The sequence below is a fragment of the Macaca fascicularis genome, chromosome 11 (assembly GCF_037993035.2).
Source record: "Macaca fascicularis isolate 582-1 chromosome 11, T2T-MFA8v1.1".
NCBI lineage: Eukaryota > Metazoa > Chordata > Mammalia > Primates > Cercopithecidae > Macaca > Macaca fascicularis.
Window position 1 is genome coordinate 105,946,142 of NC_088385.1, and position 20,695 is coordinate 105,966,836.

At 39.9% G+C, this 20,695-nt stretch overlaps 1 protein-coding gene across 21 annotated transcripts in view; it reads right to left on the bottom strand.

The window, feature by feature from the left end:
• Positions 1–20,695, bottom strand: part of ANKS1B (ankyrin repeat and sterile alpha motif domain containing 1B) — a 1,288,070-nt gene that overhangs the window by 218,029 nt on the left and 1,049,346 nt on the right. Inside the window, exon 18 of one of the 21 annotated variants that reach the window (XM_074005820.1) lies at positions 7,608–7,663. In XM_074005820.1, coding sequence (XP_073861921.1) covers positions 7,640–7,663 — 24 coding nt within the window. In that variant the 3' untranslated portion in view covers positions 7,608–7,639. 21 annotated transcript variants of the gene reach the window in all.

The following is a 20,695-nucleotide window of genomic DNA, read 5'->3' on the forward strand; positions in this document are numbered from 1 at the left end:
AGGGATTCTCCTGCTTCAGGCTCCCAAGTAGCTGGGACTACAGGCAAGTGCCACCACACCCAGCTAATTTTTTGTATTTTTAGTAGAGTCGGGGTTTCACTGTGTTAGCCAGGATGGTCTCGATCTCCTGACCTCATAATCTGCCCACCTCGGCCTCCCAAAGTGCTGGGATTACTGGCGTGAGCCACTGCACCCCGCCAAGTATGAACTACTTTTAAGGCATTTGGAAGCCCAAAGAGCTTGGGAAACCATAAAGACTGGGCCTCACAACTGCAGTTTTCCCAGGCCTGTGCAGCTGCCTCCATCCTTTTGCACTGAGCAAACCGGACCTAGTTAAGTAATGTCACCCAACTGTTAAAAAAGGAAGCACAAAACTAGGAGGTAGGATGTCAGATAATTTGTTTAAGTTTTTGATTTTTAAAATCTTGACTCTTTGAGGTTGTTTTGAGTCTCATTGGTCCAAAGTGACTCAATCTGACTGAGTAAGGGGTTGGAGGAGGAAGGAATTTAAAAGCTAAAGATTGGTGGGAAAAGGATACTGCCTTAGGTTGTCTGTAGGTAAATAAGGGTTTGACTCCACACAAACTCTCTTCCTGAAATAATCAAGAATGCTTCACATCAGAAGCATCAATTAAATGGTTGCCTTCTTTTTGTTAATTCTTTAGTCTTTAGCTATTTCTGCTGTTGCTGCAGAGGCAGAGAGATGGTAAAAGAATCAACCTCAGGAAATAGTATGGAGGTCAAGGGTCAGCTAAGGGGATCTGCTGATTTTCTGATCTGTGGGGTTTTCTGAGTGAGTCCCCCTTGAATTGCAGGAGGGCATCCAATAGGAACCCCAGTATGCAACAGTCTCAAAAGATAGCCTCTAGAACACTCAGATTAGCATTAATCCATGAAAATGATGTGCTATAATGATGATGATGAGACTAGAACCTAGAGTTACATGCATTGTGGGAAAGGTTTGAATTGAAAGGCTGAAGGAGGGAGTGGTTGTCTTCCAAGAGGGTATGATGGTCATGCTGAATGAAGAATGAAGTGAAAGAAGTCAATGAAGATGCATTAAGACCGTACATCAGGTTAAAGTAGTAACTCCTAAGAGTTCAACCACATAATGACGCATTGAAGGATTTCTATTACAATCATAAGAAACAGCAAAGTGGTTGAGTATAGTGGCTCATGCCTATAATCTCAGCACTTTGGGAGGCCAAGGTGGGCAGATCACTTGAGGTCAGGAGTTCGAGACCAGCCTGGCCAACATGGTAAAACCCCATCTCTACCAAAAATACAAAAATTAGCAGGGCATGGTGGTGCCCGCCGGTAATCCCAGCTACTTGGGAGGCTGAGGCAGGAGAATCACTTGAACCTGGGAGGTGGAGGTTGCAGTAAGTTGAGATTGTGCCACTGCACTCCAGTCTGGGCAACAGAGTGAGACTCTGTCTCAAAGAAAAGAAAGAAGAAAAGAAACAGCAGAGTGTCCCACATGTCCTGCGGTCCTAAGGAAACCAATTAATGGCTTCAAAACTTTATTTCTCATCAAAATGAACTTGGTTAATTACAAATCCAGAATTTTTAGTCCTGCCTCCAAAAAGTCTGATTTTACCAATGGAAATAACCCCCAGGTAATTCCTGCAAGCAGCCTCACTGGAAACATCTGGGGTAGGTGACCCCATCTTCTGTCATTGTAGGTTTCTGTGTGCTTTTTTTTTTTTTTTGGTTTTTGGTTTTAATAGACAGGGTCTTGCTCTCTTGCCCAGGCTAGGGTGCAGTGGTGCAATTATAGCTCACTTCAGCCTTAAACTCCTGGGTTCAAGGGATCCTCCCGCATTGCTGGGATTACAGATGCGAGCCACTGTGTCAGGCTCTCTGTGTGTTCCTTCTAATAGTACTTCTAGAACATCTCTTATTTTTTTCTTTTCCAGCTCAGAGATTCTTAGTTTGAGGGCTCAATGAATAGGGCCCAGGGGATCTACAACCCTCCTGAAATTATATGCAGAATTTCACATATGTATGAGCTATGTGCAGAATCTCAAAGGAATCTGTGGTTTCCAAAGGGTTTAGAATAATTGCTCCAACTGTTCTATTCGTCTCCTTTCTGCCCTGACCCCCTGGAGCTGGTTCACGGCTTTTTATCCTGGCCAGTCTTCCTGGCTTTAGTGGACAGGACATTTCTCTTTGACTTTGAAACTTTACGTTTAACTATGAGACATAGCATGAAACTTTGGAAAGAGGGGATCACTTCCATGTTTCTATTAAAAATTAATTTCCTTTGGAAGAATATGTCTGTGACAGTTTTCATAGAACACTGCTGTCCCCATTTTAATGAGAAACTTAAAATAATTCATCCATGTCACCAATATTCTATTGTGTCTCTTTTCTCCCAGAAGCTGATCTCTTTGCTAAACCATCTTCAGCACAGCTCCAGTTGAAGTCTTTTGCTTGTCTGGGTCCTTTGTTGCCCTCCCGGTGCTCTGCTGTCCACAGAATATAGCCCTGACTCGGTAGCCTGGCATCTGTGCTCTTTGCAATCTGACTACCTCCTGCTGCTCTCCTAATTGTTCCATGTTCCAAGCTAACTGTGCTCCTCGCCATTGCCCAAGTCCTGTCTGTGCCCTCTTCCCTCTGGGCCTACAGGGGATGCCCTCCCTCTCCTCTCCATCTGTCACCATGTACCCTTGTTCAAGGCCTTCATCCCATCTCTCCATCAGCCAGAAATTTCAATGAACATCAATTGTACTTGGTTCATATGGGTCTTATGGCATTTATAACATATTGATTTTTGTTTTATTATGCATGATTTGTGTTTCTCTTTTTTCTTATTAGATTCCAAGACCTTTCATCACAGGCCCCTTGTTGATTTAACTGTGTGTCTGGTCATTTGCCTGTCACAGTACCTAGCATACAAAAAGCCCTCAATAAAATCTGGTGAATGCATTTAAAAACCTAGATATGGCTCTTTTAATTCAGAAAAAATAAATCTGTTTGCCTTTTCTCCTGGTAATCTAAGTTGTGCAGTTGCACGAGAACTGCATATCAACTGCATTCAACTCTTGATAAATTAGAAAAGTCATCTGATGGTTTCATTAAAATGTGGCCTTCAAAAATTATTTATGTGATTTCTTTTTTCATAACATCTTTGTGAGACTTGTAATAGTGTAGTATTTCCCCCTCCTCTTTTGGCTGGTGATTTCACTGAGGTGAGAGGTTAAAGTGGGTCATTCAAGGCCACAGAGCAGGCAGGTGACAAAACTGGCACTGGAACCTTGGCCTCCTGGGGCCACATTAGCAGAGCGTAGAATTGATGGCACTAAGAATGGAATACAAATGTGCTCACACATTGCCAAATCCTGTGGGTCAAAAAGTTTGTTTTAGTGAAAGCATCACAGATAATGAATTATTTGAAATTTTCTCTTTTCACCAGTCAATTTTGGCTAGCCCCTCTCTCTCTGTTCCCTAAATAAGGACACGCCTGTAGGTCTGGACCTCAGCCCTGTCTGCCTGTGACCTTCTCCAGTATCCAGGACCCTCAGCGATCAATACCTGCCTCATGGTTTCAATGATCATCACTCTGCTGACTTACTTAACATCTTTGTCTATGGTGATGACCCCTGTCTGCTCTCCACCTCACATCTCTTGTGGTTTACCAGAAGTTTCCACTTAGAATTCTGCTATCACTTCAAAATCCAGATATCTAAATCCAAACTCATCATCTGCTCTCTGACCAAACTTACTCCTTTCTCAATCTACATTTTTCTACCATCATTCTCCTAGTCATCCAAGTTTAAAATCATTGTTATCTTTAACTTCCTTTTCTTTATTTTTTTTTAAGAGACAGCTTTTGATCCCATTGCCCATGCTGGAGTGAAGTGGTGCGATCATGGCTCACTATAGTTTCAAACTCCTGGGCTGAAGTGATCCTCCTGCCTCAGCCTCCCAAGTAGCTAGGACTATAGGCACACATTTCTGCACTCAGCTTTTTTTTTTGAGACAGCATCTCACTCTGTTGCCCAGGCTGGAGTGCAGTGCTGTGATCTCAGCTCACTGCAACCTCTGCCTCCTGGATTCAAATGATTCTCCTGCCTCAGCCTCCTGAGTAGCTGGGATTAGAGACAACTGCTACCACACTCAGCTAATTTTTGCATTTGTAGTAGAGATGGGGTTTCACCATGTTGGTCAGGCTGGTCTTGAGCTCCTAATCTCCAGTGATCCACCCACCTTGGCCTCCCAAAGTGCTGGGACTACAGGTGTGAGCCACTGCACCAGGCCTAATTTTTGAATTTTTGTAGAAATGGGGTCTTATGTTGGCCAGGCTGATCTTGAACTCCTAGCTTCAAGTGATCCTCCTGTCTTGGCCTCCCAAAGTGCTGAAATTACAGAAATGAGCCACTATGCCCGGCCCATTACTTTCAGCTTTTTAATTGGCTTTGTCTTATTGATACTTCCTTCAAAATGTCTATCATGTCCATTTGAGAATCTAGAGTTTTTTTTTTTTTTTTCCCCCCAAGGATTACCTCTTTTTCTAAAGCCCTCCGCCTCATGCACATTCCTTTCTTTCTATTTTCATCACCGCATTGTGATCTAGGCCTTCTCTTCCTTTTCCCTAAATTTCATTGGTGTTCATTTGATTACAGAATGAAATCTATAATAGTCTTCAACCTGGCATACAAAACCTCCCACAATCTGTCTCCAGTTGATCTTTCCATCTTTCTAGTCTAATACTTGCCTGTAGTAATTTTTTTTTTCAATCTTTCTGTTCACTGTCCTGAAATGCATCTTCCATGGCATTGCTTTGGTCCTCAGTTTAGTCCTTTTATTTTTCAGTCTACTCCTTTGGATACTTCTCATCTTCAAGGTCCAGCTCATGTCTCATCTTTTGATATGACCATTCCTAAATATTTAAATCCATATTCTGAAGTTATTGGCCGTTGTTGTCTATATCTTTGCTGCTCAAAATGTCGTTAAATGAGGAGCAGCATTGGCACCACCTGGGAGATGGTTAGAAATGAATCTTGGGGCTCTGCCTCAGACCTGCTGAATTCAAATCTGCATTTTAGCATGATCCTTGAAGTGATGCATGAGACATTTGTCTGTCCCATTTAGATACTTAGATAATACTCAACCCAAACAACAACTTATGTACTTATCTGCACTCCTCAAGATCCTTGAAGTCTGCAAACCTGTTTTATTTTTCTTTAGTATCTCTGAAACACAATTTCATGGTAAAGTAGGTGCTTACTAAATAGATTTTAGTGTCCTTGTCTTTCTTTTTCTATTTAAAGGAGGAAAAAACTCCCAAGACTCCTAGAAAGTGAGCATGAGCTGCTATGGTTTGAATGTAACCTCTTCAAAATTCAGGTATTGCCAATGACATACTGTTAAGAGGTGAAGTCTTTAAGATGTGATTGAGCCATTAGGGCTCCTTCCTTGTGAATGGAACAAGGTCAGCAAACAAATAGGAGTGCTAAGGTAAAAGACTGTAGAACAAAATGGTGTTTATGTAGCTTGATGGTACATGTAATTTCACAATTGCATTTTGTGTCTGAAAAACATATGAGGTTTTGCTAAGCTTAATAGAGAAATGCTTGCTTTATGGCAATGTTGTCCATTAGTTAACCAGAGAGAAATATGAGGACAGATAATGTCACTAAATTCTTCCACTAGCCTAGGTTTATAAAAGCTCTAAGACTGCAAGAGTTACAGATGACTCCAGCACGCACTCATACTATTACTTAACTTTCTTTATGGAAATGTGTCTTATTCTGTCAACAAACTACACGAGGGGCAAGGACATGTATTATATAATTTTGTATATACTTGATAATGCTCAGGACATAGAGCTTCAGTTCCTTCCCTCCCTCCCTCCCTCCTGCCTACCTTCCCTTTCTTTATTCCTGCCTTCCATCCTTCAAGTGTTTGTTGAGTGACTGAGATCAACTATTGAGATACTGTGTAATCCCAACACTTTGGGAGGCCAAGGCGGGTAGATCATGAGGTCAGGAGATCAAGACCATCTTGGCTAACACGGTGAAACCCCGTCGCTACTAAAAATACAAAAAATTAGCCAGGTGTGGTGGCGGGAGCCTGTAGTCCCAGCTTCTTGGGAGACTGAGGCCAGAGAATGGCGTGAACTCGGGAGGCAGAGCTTGCAGTGAGCCGAGATCACACCACTGCACTCCAGCCTGGGAGACAGAGCGAGACTTCGTTTCAAACATATATATATATATATGTGTGTGTGTGTGTGTATACACACACACACATACACACACACACAGAGATATTGTATCTGTAGAGTAGAATATTCTATTCTAGTGCTATTATATATGCTGGGGATAAATTGCCCATTAAACGAATGTCCTTCTCTTTATGGAACTTGCATTCCAGTGGAGCAAAAAGATAAACAAAATCAGTAAGAGGAATGTATAGTTAGAGCATGATAAGTGCTGCAGAAAAAGATTAGAGAAGAGGTCTTGGAATTGGGGAGGCATACTTTAAAATAAGCCAGAGAAGACCACCTTTGAGAACGTAATTTAAGAAAAGACCTGAAGGAGGTAAATTATGTAGCTATCTGAGGGAAGAACATCCCAGAGAGTGGAACAGCAAGTACAGGGCTGAGGTGGGCATGAACAGGGAGGAGTAAGAACGGTCTTTTGGGTTTGAAGTAGAGGGAGCTTGCGGGAGAATGACAGGAAAGATGAGGTCAGATACTATGTTTTAATAGGATCTCTCTGGCTGCAATATTGAGAAAAGCCAGAAGGGGGACAAGGTGGAGGTGTGAAGACGAATTAGAAGGCCACTGCAATAATACAGACAGGAGATGGTGGTGCTTAGACCAGGGAAGCAGCCATGGAAGAGGTGAGAGGCGGTTAGATTCTGCATATATTCCGAGAGAAGAGCCAACAGGATTTGCTGGAAGATTGAATTTGGAGTATGAGAGACAGAGAGGCATCCAGGATTCAGGCATTTAAGATTTTTGGCCTGAGCAAGTAGAAAGATGCAGCTGCCATCAAGTGAGATGGGGGAAGGCTGCGGTGGAGAAGTCTTTTTTAGGGAAGATTAGGAACTTAGCTTTGGCAATGTTGAGTTTGACATATCTTTTAGACAAGTGGAGATATTGAGGAGGCAGTTGAATATTTGTGGAATGAATGAATAAGCAGGATCTTAATCAAGTGTTTAACTCCCTTAAACATAAATCAACTTTTCTTCTACTTCCTCATAATGTGAAGCACTTTGGGATGTGACATTGGAAATCAGAGTCTTCTGACCAAGGCCTAGGTCTTCCTGAATTCCAGGCCTAGAGATCTGACAATGTGCTGGCCATCTTCCCTTAAATGTTCTCTAGAGCCTCACCATGTGTAAAATGGAACGCACTCTTTTTATCCCAAGTCTGGTCTCCCTCTTTGTGACTGCGGTGAGTAGGCACCACCAGGCATGTAAGCTGGGAGTTATACCTCATTCTTCCATTTCCTCATCTCCATGTCTATTGGTCACCAAATCTTATCAACCCCACTTCCAAACCATTTCTAGAACCCATCTCCCCTCTCCATCTTCCCTGCTGCTTTTTTGGATTTATGCTTTCATTGTCTCTCACCTGGATTATATGTAAATCTTCTCCTACCTGGTTTCCCAGTCTCCAATCGATCCTTCACATAGCTCCCAGAGTGATTTTCTAAAATGTAAATGTGGCCATGTTACTCTTCTGCTTAAAAAATTTCCAAAGGCTTTCCTCTTTCTATAAAACCCAAAACTTGAGTTTGGCCTGCAAGGATCATCATGATCTGGCTCCTGCTTATCTCTTAGATTTATTGTCCCCCCATCCCCCCAATCAATCCTATCCATTGGCCAGATTATACTACCTGTAGTTAGTTAACTTATTCATTCAATTTTCAGATATAAATAGGATGCTTCATATGTTACAAGCACTATGCTAAGCTGTGGGGGATACAATGCTAGACATTGAAAAAGCTTGAAATAAACCTCCTGGTTCTCTTCCTTCCTACTTACTTACAGTCACCATACAGTAAGCTGTGGGGGATACAATGCTGCATTGTACGCAGACTTGGTTCCTGCCCTCATGAAACTATACTTTCTCAATTTCCATGCCTTTGCTCTCTGAACCCCTGGCCTTGAATTTACCACCATCTGCTCCTCCCTCCACCTCACTGCCATGTCCTCCTTCTCCTACCAGCCACTTAGAGAATACCATCTCACCTTTTAAGTATCAGCTTACGTCATTCCCTTGTATTAAGCTCTTTACCCTATCCCTTTTCTCTTCTAAAAACGTTTCCTCCCTCAAAAGGTATTATTGAAAAACTTTATAGCTCTAGAAGTGAGGATATCTCTAAGTACATTCCAGGTTCAGTTCAGAATATTGTCTTATCTTATACTAGAAGATCACAGCTCAAAAAACAGGATTTCCTTCTTTATCTCAAAAGGGAAAAAAGCCTCCTTTTCCTGGATTTTTCCCATGCTCCTTGGGCTCCACAAGTGGGATAAGCAATTGTTAATCTGCTGCAGGGTGAGTGAACCCAACTACATTGGATTTACACGCAGTGGATTCTCCAGGACTTTTTTTTTTTTTTTTTTTTTTGAGGCAGAGTCTCACTCTGTTGCCCAGGTTGGAGTGCAGTGGTATGATCTCGGTTCACTGCAAGCTCTGCCTCCTGGGTTCACACCATTCTCCTGCCTCAGCCTCCTGAGTAGCTGGGACTACAGGTGCCCACCACCGCGTCCAGCTAATTTTTGTATTTTTAGTAGAGACAGGGGTCCATCATATCGGCCAGGCTGGTCTTGAACTCATGACCTTGTGATCCACCTGCCTTGGCCTCCCAAAGTGTTGGGATTACAGGCGTGAGCCACCGCACCCAGCCTCCAGGATATTTAAATTATAAAGCCTTAGGGGTGGTGAGCTGATAGGTAGGGGTGCTAGGAACCTCTTCTTAAAACTAAGTTTGCATAGCTAGCTTACAATTTTCACTTAGGTTAATACACATAGATTTATAGTAGCTTGTGGGGAACTGATAAAGATGTGGGTTAAAGATTCCTTTTAAAGCCAGCCCTTAATGCTACCACTGTACAGAAAGATGGCAGAGTGACTGCCTTTATAGACACCTGCCCACACTTTCTAATCTGCCCTCAGTTGCAACTCCTAGAGAGTAGGCACACAGCTTAGGGTGGAAAATACACGGGAATTCAGTACTTGTAAATAGATGGGCGGTGGGTAATGAGGATGAGTGACAGAAGAAAAACCTTCTTTGTTTGTCTGTTCTCACCACCTAAGGGGTTCTTCAGAAAACCAGTGAGCTTTACGCTCAGGTTGAGAAATCCCTGTTATAGTCACTTTAATTGCAATCTCTATTTCTTCTCTCTTTTTCTTTCTCTCTCTGTGTCTCTACACCTCTCCCTCACCACTTTCTGGATATGCACACATATTTACATTCAGATGATTTTAGAAAGCTCCATTGGGGAATAACTATAAATTATGAATATGCAACAGCACTAAAACCAACTATTATAGTCAAAAATCCTGAAATAAACCTCCTGGTTCTCTTCCTTCCTACTTACTTACAGTCAGCACACAGCAATATATCTTAGAGTGAGGCTAAATGGATATCTGATACTCACTCTAATGTGATAGGCAATCAATAACTCGGTTATTGCTGTTGAAGCATTTTAAGGACTACTTCCATGTCACTCTGGCTATGATAAAAACCATAGTCTCCAAATTGGTACAGTAGGGTGAACCTTCCATGATGAATGGTAGCATGTATTTGATTACACATATGTATACATACATGTACACACAGATACACATACCTAAACATTATAACCAGATTAGTATATTCCTTTTGCATTGTACTGAATACTGTAAAATAATGTTTCATCAGTGATTGTCAGAGTTATAAAATCATTTGAATACATTAATAAGCTATAAACGTTTTAATTTTAAAGGATAAGATATGCTGCACAAAAGAGCTAGTACAGCTACTGCTTATGTGTTTAACTTATTTAAAGAGATGCCTGTTCTGTTATTACTTCAAATATAGCTATATCCACATGTAAGTGATTTTAATTTGCTACAACATTTAGATCTATCAATGAGACATTTTATAAATTAAAATTATATCACATAAGGAGACTATCTTGATTATGAAGCTTTATTAGGTGATGATTATAAGTGCCTTGTTTAATAATTATAACAGCTTAATGGCTCCTGTAGTTATACTTTATAATAAAAATTGCACATTTAATAATATGGAAAGGGATGGTACACAGTGAACTGACAAAAAAGTATTGATTCTGAACCTTTAAATTGGATTCCTATTGATCTGATGTATGAATATTTTATTGGTGAAAATGTTTTCAGGGTTGCCAGTTTCTATTACTGCATGTAAGCAATTTTACTGGCTATGTACAATGGACAAATTAAATGCCAAGGTATGGACATATCCAGCGCCCCACACTGATTATTTTGATCCATTACCACTGTACACTACAAGGGCCTTCCCTTTCTCTGTCCCATCTCTGTTCTGGAAGGTGAGCCACAGACTTCTGTACATGCCTCAGATACATGACAAGACAGTGGTGGGTGGTCTGGCTTGTCATCTGGTAGAGGCTGGGTGGGCATGTGTCTCTTCCTGCTAAGGCCCACAGCCCCTTAGCTAAGACTTACACATCTGCTCCAAGGCCAGTCACTTGGGCCCGAGTACTTGGGCTCTGGGATGAGGTAGAGCAAAATGACTGAATAAAAGCTTCAACCAATTGTCCTCCCCACAGGAACACCAAACTGAACAACTATGCACACAAAAAAGCACCTTCATAAGAACCAAAAATCAGCTTAGGTACCAGCTTGGCCACAGTGGAGTAGAGCACCAAGCAGGCTCTTGGGGGTTCCTGATTCCAGGCCTAGCTCTTAGATGGCATTTCTGGACCTGCCCTGGGCCAGAATGGAGCCCATTGCCCTTCTGGGAGAGTCCCAGTCCTGCCAGCATTCATCATAAAGTGACTGAAGAGCTCTTGTGCCTTGAGCAAACACTGGTGGTACCCCGGAAGTACTCACCATGGACCCAGGGTAGTGGTGATCACAGGGAGAGACTCCTCTGTTTGTGGAAAGGTGAGGGAAGAGTAGAAGAATTTTGTCTTGAGGTATGTGTCCCAGCTCAGCCACAACTGAGTAAGGCGCCAGGCACATTCCTAAGGTTTCTGACTGTAGGACCTGCCTCTTGGACAGCACCTCTGGACCCACCCAGGGTTGGGGGAATTCACTGCCCTGAAGAGAAGGACACAAGCATGGCTGGCTTTGCCACCTGCTGATTGTAGAACCCTAGGGCTATGAGCAAACATAAGCAGTAGCTAGGCAGTGGTTACCACAGGTGTTAGGTGAGACCCAATGCTGTGATGCCTTCGGGTATGACCCAGAACAGTCCCAAGGACAATGGCCACAAGGGTCCTTGTGTGATCCCACCGACAGCTCAGCAGAGAGAGAGAGACAGACAGACAGAGAGAGAGAGAGAGAGAGAGAGAGAGAGAGAGACTCTATTTGTCTGGGAGAAAGTAAGGGAAGAGAATAAGAACCTATGTCTGGAAATCCAGAGAATTCTTCCAGATCTTATCCAAGACCACCAAGTACCTCTATGAGTCTGCAAGAGTCACAGTGTTACTAGACTTGGGGTGTCCCCTAATGCAGATATGGCTGCAGTGACCAAAAACTTAGATCACAATACTCAAGTCCCTTTGAATACCTGGAAGGCCCTTGCCAAGAAGAATGGGTACAAACAAGCCCAGACTTAGAAGACTACAATAAATATCTAGCTTTTCAATGCTCAGACACTACAAACGTCCATAAGCATCAAGACTATCCAGGAAAAATAATCTTACCAAACAAACTAAATAAGTAACCAGGGACCAATCCCAGAGAGACAGAGATATGTGACCTTTCAGACAGAGAATTCAAAAAAACTGTTTTGAGGAAATGCAATGAAATTCAAGATAACATAGAGAAGGAATTCAGAATTCTATAAGATACATTTAACAAGGAGATTGGAATAATTAAAAAGAATCAAGCAGAAATTCTGGAGTTGAAATATGCAACTAACATACTGAAGAATGCATCAGAGTCTCTTAGCAGAATTGACCAAGTAGAAGAAAGAATTAGTGAGCTTGATGACAGGCTCCACAGTCAGAGGAGACAAAAGAAATAAAGAATGAATAAGAATGAAGAATGCCTCCAAGATATATAAAATATCCTCAAAAGGGCAAGTGTAAGTGTTATTGGCCCTAAAGAGGAAGTACAAAGAGAAATAGGTGCAGGAAGTTTATTCAAAAGGATAATAGCAGAGAACTTACCAAACTTAGAGAAAATGTAAATATTCAAGTGTAAAAACACCAAGCATATTTAACCCAAATAAGACTACCTCAAGACATTTAATAATCAAACTCCCAAAGATCGAGGATAAAGAAAGGTTCCTAATAGCAACAAGAAGAGAAACAAATAACATAAACAGAGCTCCAGTATGCCTGGTAGCAGACTTTTCAATAGAAACCTAACAGGCCAGGAGAAACTGGCATGACATATTTAATGTGCTGAAGGAAAAAAACCTTTGATCTTAGAACAGTATATCCAGCAAAAATATACTTCAAATATGAAGGAGAAATAATAACTTTCCTGTACAAATAAAAGTTGAGGGATTTCATCAACACCAGACCTGTCCTACAAAAAATGCTAAAGGGAGTTTTCTATCTGAAAGAAAAGGACATTAATGAGAAATAAGAAAACATCTGAAGGTGCAAAAAACTCATAGGTAATAGTACGTACAGAGAAAAATCACACAACATTATAACACTGTAATTGTAGGTTATAAACTATTCATATCTTGAGTAGAAAGACTAAAAGATCAACCAATCAAAAATAATAACTACGGCCACTTCTGAAGACATAGACAGTACAATAAGAGAAATAGAAACAACAAAAAGTTAAAAGGTATATGGGGTGGGGGGAATGAAGTTAGAGTGTACAGTTTTTATTAGTTTTCTCTTGTTTGTTAGTTTATGTAATCAATATTAAGTTATCATCCATTTAAAATAATGGGTTATGAGATACTATTTTCAAACCTCATGGTAACTTCAAATCAAAAATCATACAACAGAGAAAAAATATGCAAAAAATAAAAAGCAAGACATTAAAACACACCACCAGAGAAAATCACCTTCACTAAAAGGAAGACAGAAAGAAAGGAAAGAAGGAAGGAAGAGAAGATCACAAAACAACCAGGAAATAAATATCAAAATGGCAGGAGTAAGTCCTTACTTATCAATAATAACATTGAATGTAAATCAACTAAACTCTCCAATCAAAAGACAGAGAGTGGCTGAATGGATTAAAAAAACCAAGATTCAACAATCTGTTGCCTACAAGAAATCCGCTTCACCTATAAAGCCACACATAGACTGAAAATAAAGGGATGGAAAAAATATACTATACAAATGTAAACTGAAAAAGAGCAAGAATAGTTATACATATATCAGACAAAATAGATTTCAAGACAAAAACTATAAGAAGAGACAAAGAAGGTCCTTATATGATGATAAAGGGGTCACTTCAGCAAGAGGATATAACAATTATATATATATATATATGTATTCACCCAGCACTCAGGTATGTAAAGCAAATATTACTAGAGCTAAAGAGAAAGATAGACCTGAATACAATAATAGCTGGAGACTTCAACAGTTTCAGCATTGAACAAATTATCCAGACAGAAAATCGACAAAGAAATATCAGATGTAATCTGCAATATAGACCAAATGCCCTTAATAGATATTTACAGAACATTTCATCCAACAGCCTCAGCATATACATTCTTCTTCTCAGGACATGGATTATTCTCAAGGATAGACTGTATGTTAAGCCACAAAACAAGTCTAAAAAATTCAACAAAATTGAAATTATATCACTATCTTCTCTGACCACAATGGAATAAAACTATAAATCAGTATCAAGAGGAATTTTGGAAAATATAAAAACACATGGAAATTAAACAGTATGCTCCTGAATGACCAGTGGGTCAATGAAGAGATTAAAAAGGAAATAAAAAATTTATTGAAGCAGGTAATAATGGAAACAGAACACACCAAAATCTATGGGATACAGCAAAGCCAGTGCTAAAGGGAAATTTACAGCTATAAGTGCCTACATCAAAAAAGAAGAAAAATTTCAAATAAACAATGTAACAATGCATCTTAAAGAGCTAGAGAAGCAAGAGCAAACCAAACCCAAAATTAGTAGAAGAAAATAAATAAAGATCAGAGAAGAAATAAATAAAATTAAAATGGAGAAAACAATATGAAAGATCAATGAAACAAAAAGTTGGGTTTTTCTTTCTTTTTTTTTCTTTTTTTTGAGACAGAGTCTAGTTCTGTCACTCAGGCTGGAGTGCAGTGGCATGATCTCAGCTCACTACAACCTCCACCTCCTGGGGTCAAGCAATTCTTATGTCTCAGCCTCCCAGGAAACTGGGATTACAGGTGTGCCAACATGCCTGGCTAATTTTTGTATTTTTAGTAGAGATGGGGTTTCACCATGTTGGCTAGGCTGGTACCAAACTCCTGGCCTCAAGTGATCCACCTGCTGTGACCTCCCAAAGTGCTGGGAGTACAGGGGTGAGCTACTGTGCCTGGCCAAAAAATTGCTTTTCTTAAAAAGATAATCAACATTTTTGTCAGTTGACAAGACTTAAATCTAAGACCTCAAGCTATGAAACTATTAAAAGCAAACTTTGGGAAAATTCTCTGGGCAAATGATTTCTTGAGTAATACCTTACAAGCACAGGCAACCAAAGCAAAAATGGACAGATGGGATCACATCAAGTTAAAAATCTTCTGCATAGTAAAAGAAACAATCAACAAAGTGAAGAGACAGCCCATTTAATGGGAGAAAATATTTGCAAACTATCCACCTGACAAAGGATTAATAACCAGAATGTATAAGGAACCCAAGCGACTCTATAAGAAAAAAATCTAGGCCAGGCGTGGTGTCTCACGCCTGTAATCTTAGCACTTTGGGAGGCCAAAGCAGGTGGATCACCTGAGGTCGGGCGATTGAGGCCAGCCTGACCAACATGGAGAAACCCTGTCTCTACTAAAAATGCAAAATTAGCTGGGCATGGTGCCCCATGCCTGTAATCCAGCTATTCAGGAGGCTGAGGCAAGAGAATTGCTTGAACCTGAGAGGTGGAGGTTGCGGTGAGTCGAGATCATGCCATTGCACTCCAGCCTGGGCAACAAGAGCAAAACCCCATCTTAAAAAAAAAAAAATCTAATAATCCCACTAAAAACTGAGTGAAAGGTCTGAATAGACATTTCTCAAAAGAAGACATACAAATGACAGACATATGAAAAGATGCTCAACATCAATGATCATCAGAGAAATGCAAATAAAAACTGCAATGAGATATCATTTCATCCCAGTTAAAAAGGCTTTTATTCAAAAAACAGGCAATAACAAATGCTGGTGAGGATGTGGAGAAAAGGGAACTCTCATACACTGTTGGTGGGAATGTAAGTTGGTACAACCACTATGGAGAACAGTTTGGAGGTTCCTTAAAAAATTAAAATTGAACTATCATGTGATCCAGTAATCCCACTGCTAGGTATACACCCAAAAGAAAAGAAACCAGTATATTGAAGATGTATCTTATTTCTGCACTCCCATATTTATTGCAGCACTGTTCACAATGGCCAAAATTTGGAAGCAACCTAAATGTTCATCAACAGATGAATGGATAAAGAAAATATGGTACATATATGCAATGGAGTACTATTCAGTCATAAAAAGGAATGAGCTCTTGTCATTGTCAACAACATGGATGGAACAGGAGGTCATTATGTTAAGTGAAATAAACCAGGCACAAAAAGAAAAACTTCACATGTCCTCACATATTTGTGAAAGCTGAAAATTAAAACAATTGAACACATGAAGATAGAGAGTAGAATGATTGTCACCAGAGGCTGGGAAGGGTATTGAGGGTGCAGGGAAGGGATGGCGAGACAGTGGGGATGGTTAATAAGTACAAAAATATAGTTAGATATTTAGAATTAATAAGATCTAGTATTTGATAGCATAACAGGGTAACTATAGTCAACAATAATTTATTGTACATTTAAAAATAATTAAAAGAGTATACTTGGATCATTTGTAACACAAAGAAAGGATAAATACTTAAGGTGATGGATACCTATTTGCCCATGCAATAATGCCTGTATCATGCCTGTATCAAAACATCTCATGTACTCCATAAATATATACACCTACCACAAAAATATAAAAAAACCTTGGACTCTGGAGTCAGATTCATTCATTCAAATAATATTTACTGAGAACCAAATAGCAGACATTGTTCCAGGTGCTAGGAACAGAATTGTGATTCTGGCTTCCTGGACTTCCATTCTCATGATTGTCTAGGTTCAAATCCTAACTCTATCTCATAACCTTGGGAAATATGTTTTACTGTCTGAACTTGTCTCTTAATTTGTACCAGATTCATGTTTGTCACAAAAATTTACTGAGGCAATGTATATAAGGCATCCAATATTGTGCCTAGCTCATTGGAAGTGTCAATTATTTTTATTTTTGGGCAAAAGTCTGATGCAAGTCATATTTATGCCATAAATTTAATTGGATGTGAGTATGATCTACTTGTTGAAATGACTCTGATTTCTATGCTTTTTAATCTAGTCTGAGCAGCATTTATGATATAGTAATGACTACAAGACAATGAAAACACCATTACTTATTTTCATAACAATGTTTTTCCTTTCAGGTGACATGTATGAAATTAATATTTAAGCGTCTTTCTATCACAATATTAAAAATCAGAATAAGAGGCTATTGTGTTCTGAGAGCTGTGTACACATAGTATGAGATACAAAAAAGGGAAAGAAGAAAAATCCTTAAGACAGTTTTTTTTTTTAAATGTCCAAATGATGGCATTGAAGACCATGGGCTAGGGAAGTTTAAAGACTGGAAATTTCTTTGTGTTAGAAGAGGTTTCGTTTCATCTTATCATTGAAAGAACCCAGGAAAAAGACATAAGAGTCTGTTTGGTTACATAAATTTAATTAACTATTGAGCTGTGTGATGTTCCCTAATAATTGAGTTAGTTGCATCAAAAACCACAGGAAGCACCTTCAAGCATTGAAATGAAGGCTCCAAATTGACCACCTAAATCATACCACCTTTATCAAAATGCCTGGAAGCCTGTCTAGGCTGGAGGTTGGTTAACAGCATACACTTAGCTGACCCAGGGGGTACTGATTTATTTTCCTATGTTAGAAGTTAGGCCTCATCTGAAAGGCAGAGAGAAGGGCATCATCACACTCTGTGCCCTATGGACTGGGATTGGCGTGGGCACTGGAGACTATTCAGGACGGCATTTTTGGGAAAATAGGAAGAGAGCTCATGGTGGAAGGCAGGGGAAGTACCAGTAGAAGCCACATTCTGACAACATTCCACAAGGAGAGAAGCTAAATAAAAATGGGAACCTGTAGTTTAATTAGATCCCATTTGTCAATTTTGGTTTTTGTTGCCATTGCTTTTGGTGTTTTAGACATGAAGTCTTTGCTCATGCCTGTGTCCCGAATGGTATTGCCTAGGTTTTCTTCTAGGGTTTTTATGGTTTTAGGTCTAACATTTAAGTCTTTAATCCAACTTGAATTAATTTTTGTATAAGGTGTAAGGAAGGGATCCAGTTTTAGCTTTCTACCAATGGCTAGCCAGTTTTCCCAGCACCATTTATTAAATAGGGAATCCTTTCCCCATTTCTTGTTTTTGTCAGGTTTGTCAAATATCAGATGGTTGTAGACGTGTAGTATTATTTCTGAGGGCTCTGTTCTGTTGCATTGGCCTATATCTCTGTTTTGGTACCAGTACCAGGCTGTTTTGGTTACTGTAGCCTTGTAGTATAGTTTGAAGTCAGGTAGCACGATGCCGCCAGCTTTATTCTTTTGGCTTACATTTGTCTTGGCAATGCGGGCTCTTTTTTGGTTCCATATGAACTTTAAAGAAGTTTTTTTTCCCCAATTCTGTGAAGAAAGTCATTGGTAGCTTGATGGGGATGGCATTGAATCTATAAATTACCTTGGGCAGTATGGCCATTTTCATGATATTGATTCTTCCTATCCATAAGCATGGAATGTTCTTCCATTTGTTTGTGTCCTCTTTTGTTTTGTTGAGCAGTGGTTTGTAGTTCTTGAAGAGGTCCTTCACATCCCTTGTATGTTGGATTCCTAGGTATTTTATTCTCTTTGAAGCAATTGTGAATGGGAGTTCATTCATGATTTGGCTCTCTGTTTGTCTGTTATTGGTGTATAAGAATGCTTGTGATTTTTGTACACTGATTTTGTATCCTGAGACTTTGCTGAAGTTGCTTATCAGCTTAAGGAGATTTTGGGCTGAGATGATGGGGTTTTCTAAATATACAATCATGTCATCTGCAAACAGGGACAATTTGACTTCCTCTTTTCTGAATTGAATACCTTTTATTTCTTTCTCCTGCCTGATTGCCCTGGCGAGAACTTCCAACAGTATGGTGAATAGGAGTGATGAGAGAGGGCATCCCTGTCTTGTGCCGGTTTTCAAAGGGAATGCTTCCAGTTTTTGCCCATTCAGTAGGATATTGGCTGTGGGTTTGTCATAAATAGCTCTTATTATTTTGAGATACATCCCATGAATACCTAATTTATTGAGAGTTTTTAGCATGAAGGGCTGTTGAGTTTTGTCAAAGGCCTTTTCTGCATCTACTGAGATAATCATGTGGTTTTTGTCTTTGGTTCTGTTTATATGCTGGATTATGTTTATTGATTTGTGTAGATTGAACCAGCCTTGCATCCCAGGAATGAAGCCCACTTGATCATGGTGGATAAGCTTTTTGATGTGCTGCTGGATTTGGTTTGCCAGTATTTTATTGAGGAATTTTGCACTGATGTTCATCAGGGATATTGGTCTAAAATCCTCTTTTTTTGTTGTGTCTCTGCTAGGCTTTGGTATCAGGATGATGCAGGCCTCATAAAATGAGTTAGGGAGGATTCCCTCTTTTTCTATTGACTGGAATAGTTTCAGAAGTAATGGTACCAGCTCCTTCTTGTACCTCTGGTAGAATTCGGCTGTGAATCCGTCTGGTCCTGGAGTTTTTTTGGTTGGTAGGCTATTAATTATTGCCTCAATTTCAGAGCCTGTTATTGGTCTACTCAGGGATTCAACTTCTTCCTGGTTTATTTAGTAATGGGAGGGTGTATGTATCCAGGAATTTATCCATTTCTTTTAGATTTCTAGTTTATTTGTGTAGAGGTGTTTATAGTATTCTCTGATGGTAGTTTGTATTTCTGTAGGATTGGTGGTGATATCCCCTTTATCATTTTTTATTGCGTCTATTTGATTCTTCTCTCTTTTTCTTCTCTTTTTTTTTGTCTTGGTCATGGTCTATCGATTTTGTAAGAGCTTCTGCACAGTGAAAGAAACTACCATTAGAGTGAAAAGGCAACCTACAGAATGGGAGAAAATTTTTGCAATCTACTCATCTGACAAAGAGTTAATATCCAGAATCTACAAAGAACTCAAACAAATTTACAAGAAAAAAATAAACAACCCCATCAAAAAGTGGGCAAAGGATATGAACAGACACTTCTCAAAAGAAGACATTTATGCAGTCAACAGACACATGAAAAAATGCTCATCACCACTGGCCATCAGAGAAATGCAAATCGAAACCACAATGAGATACCATCTCACACCAGTTAGAATGGCGATCATTGAAAAGTCAGGAAACAACAGGTGCTGGAGAGGATGTGGAGAAATAGGAACACTTTTACACTGTTGGTGGGATTGTAAACTAGTTCAACCATTGTGGAAGACAGTGTGGCGATTCCTCAGGGATCTAGAGCTAGAAATACCATTTGACCCAGCCATCCCATTACTGGGTGTATACCCAAAGGATTATAAATCATGAAGCTATAAAGACACATGCACACATATGTTTATTGTGGCACTATTCACAATAGCAAAGACTTGGAACCAACCCAAATGTTCATCCATGATAGACTGGATTAAGAAAATGTGGCACATATACATCATGGAATATTATGCAGCCATAAAAAGGATGAGTTCATGTCCTTTGTAGGGACATGGATGAAGCTGGAAACCATCATTCTCAGCAAACTACTGCAAGGACAAAAAACTAAACACCGCATGTTCTCACTCATAGGTGGGAATTGAACAATGAGAACACTTGGACACAGGAACATCACACATTGGGGCCTGTCGTGGGGTAGGTGGGGAGAGGGATAGCATTAGGAGATATACCTAATGTAAATGATGAGTTGGTGGGTGCAGCACACCAACATGGCACATGTGTATATGTGTGACAAACCTGCACGTTGTGCACATGTACCCTAGAACTTAAAGTATGATTAAAAAAATGGGAACATGACATAGGCCAACTAAATGAGTATCTCTGGGGCTGGGATCTGGCAGTGATCTTTCATAAAAAATCTCCCCTAGATAATTCTAATGTAGGAGAGGTAAAAACAACAAGAAAAAACCCAACTACTGCTCCAGACCAGTAGTTCTCAAAGTGTAATTCGCAGACCAGCATTACTTGGGTATTTGTAGAAGTGCAAATTATCAGGCCCTTCTACCACCCCAGATCTA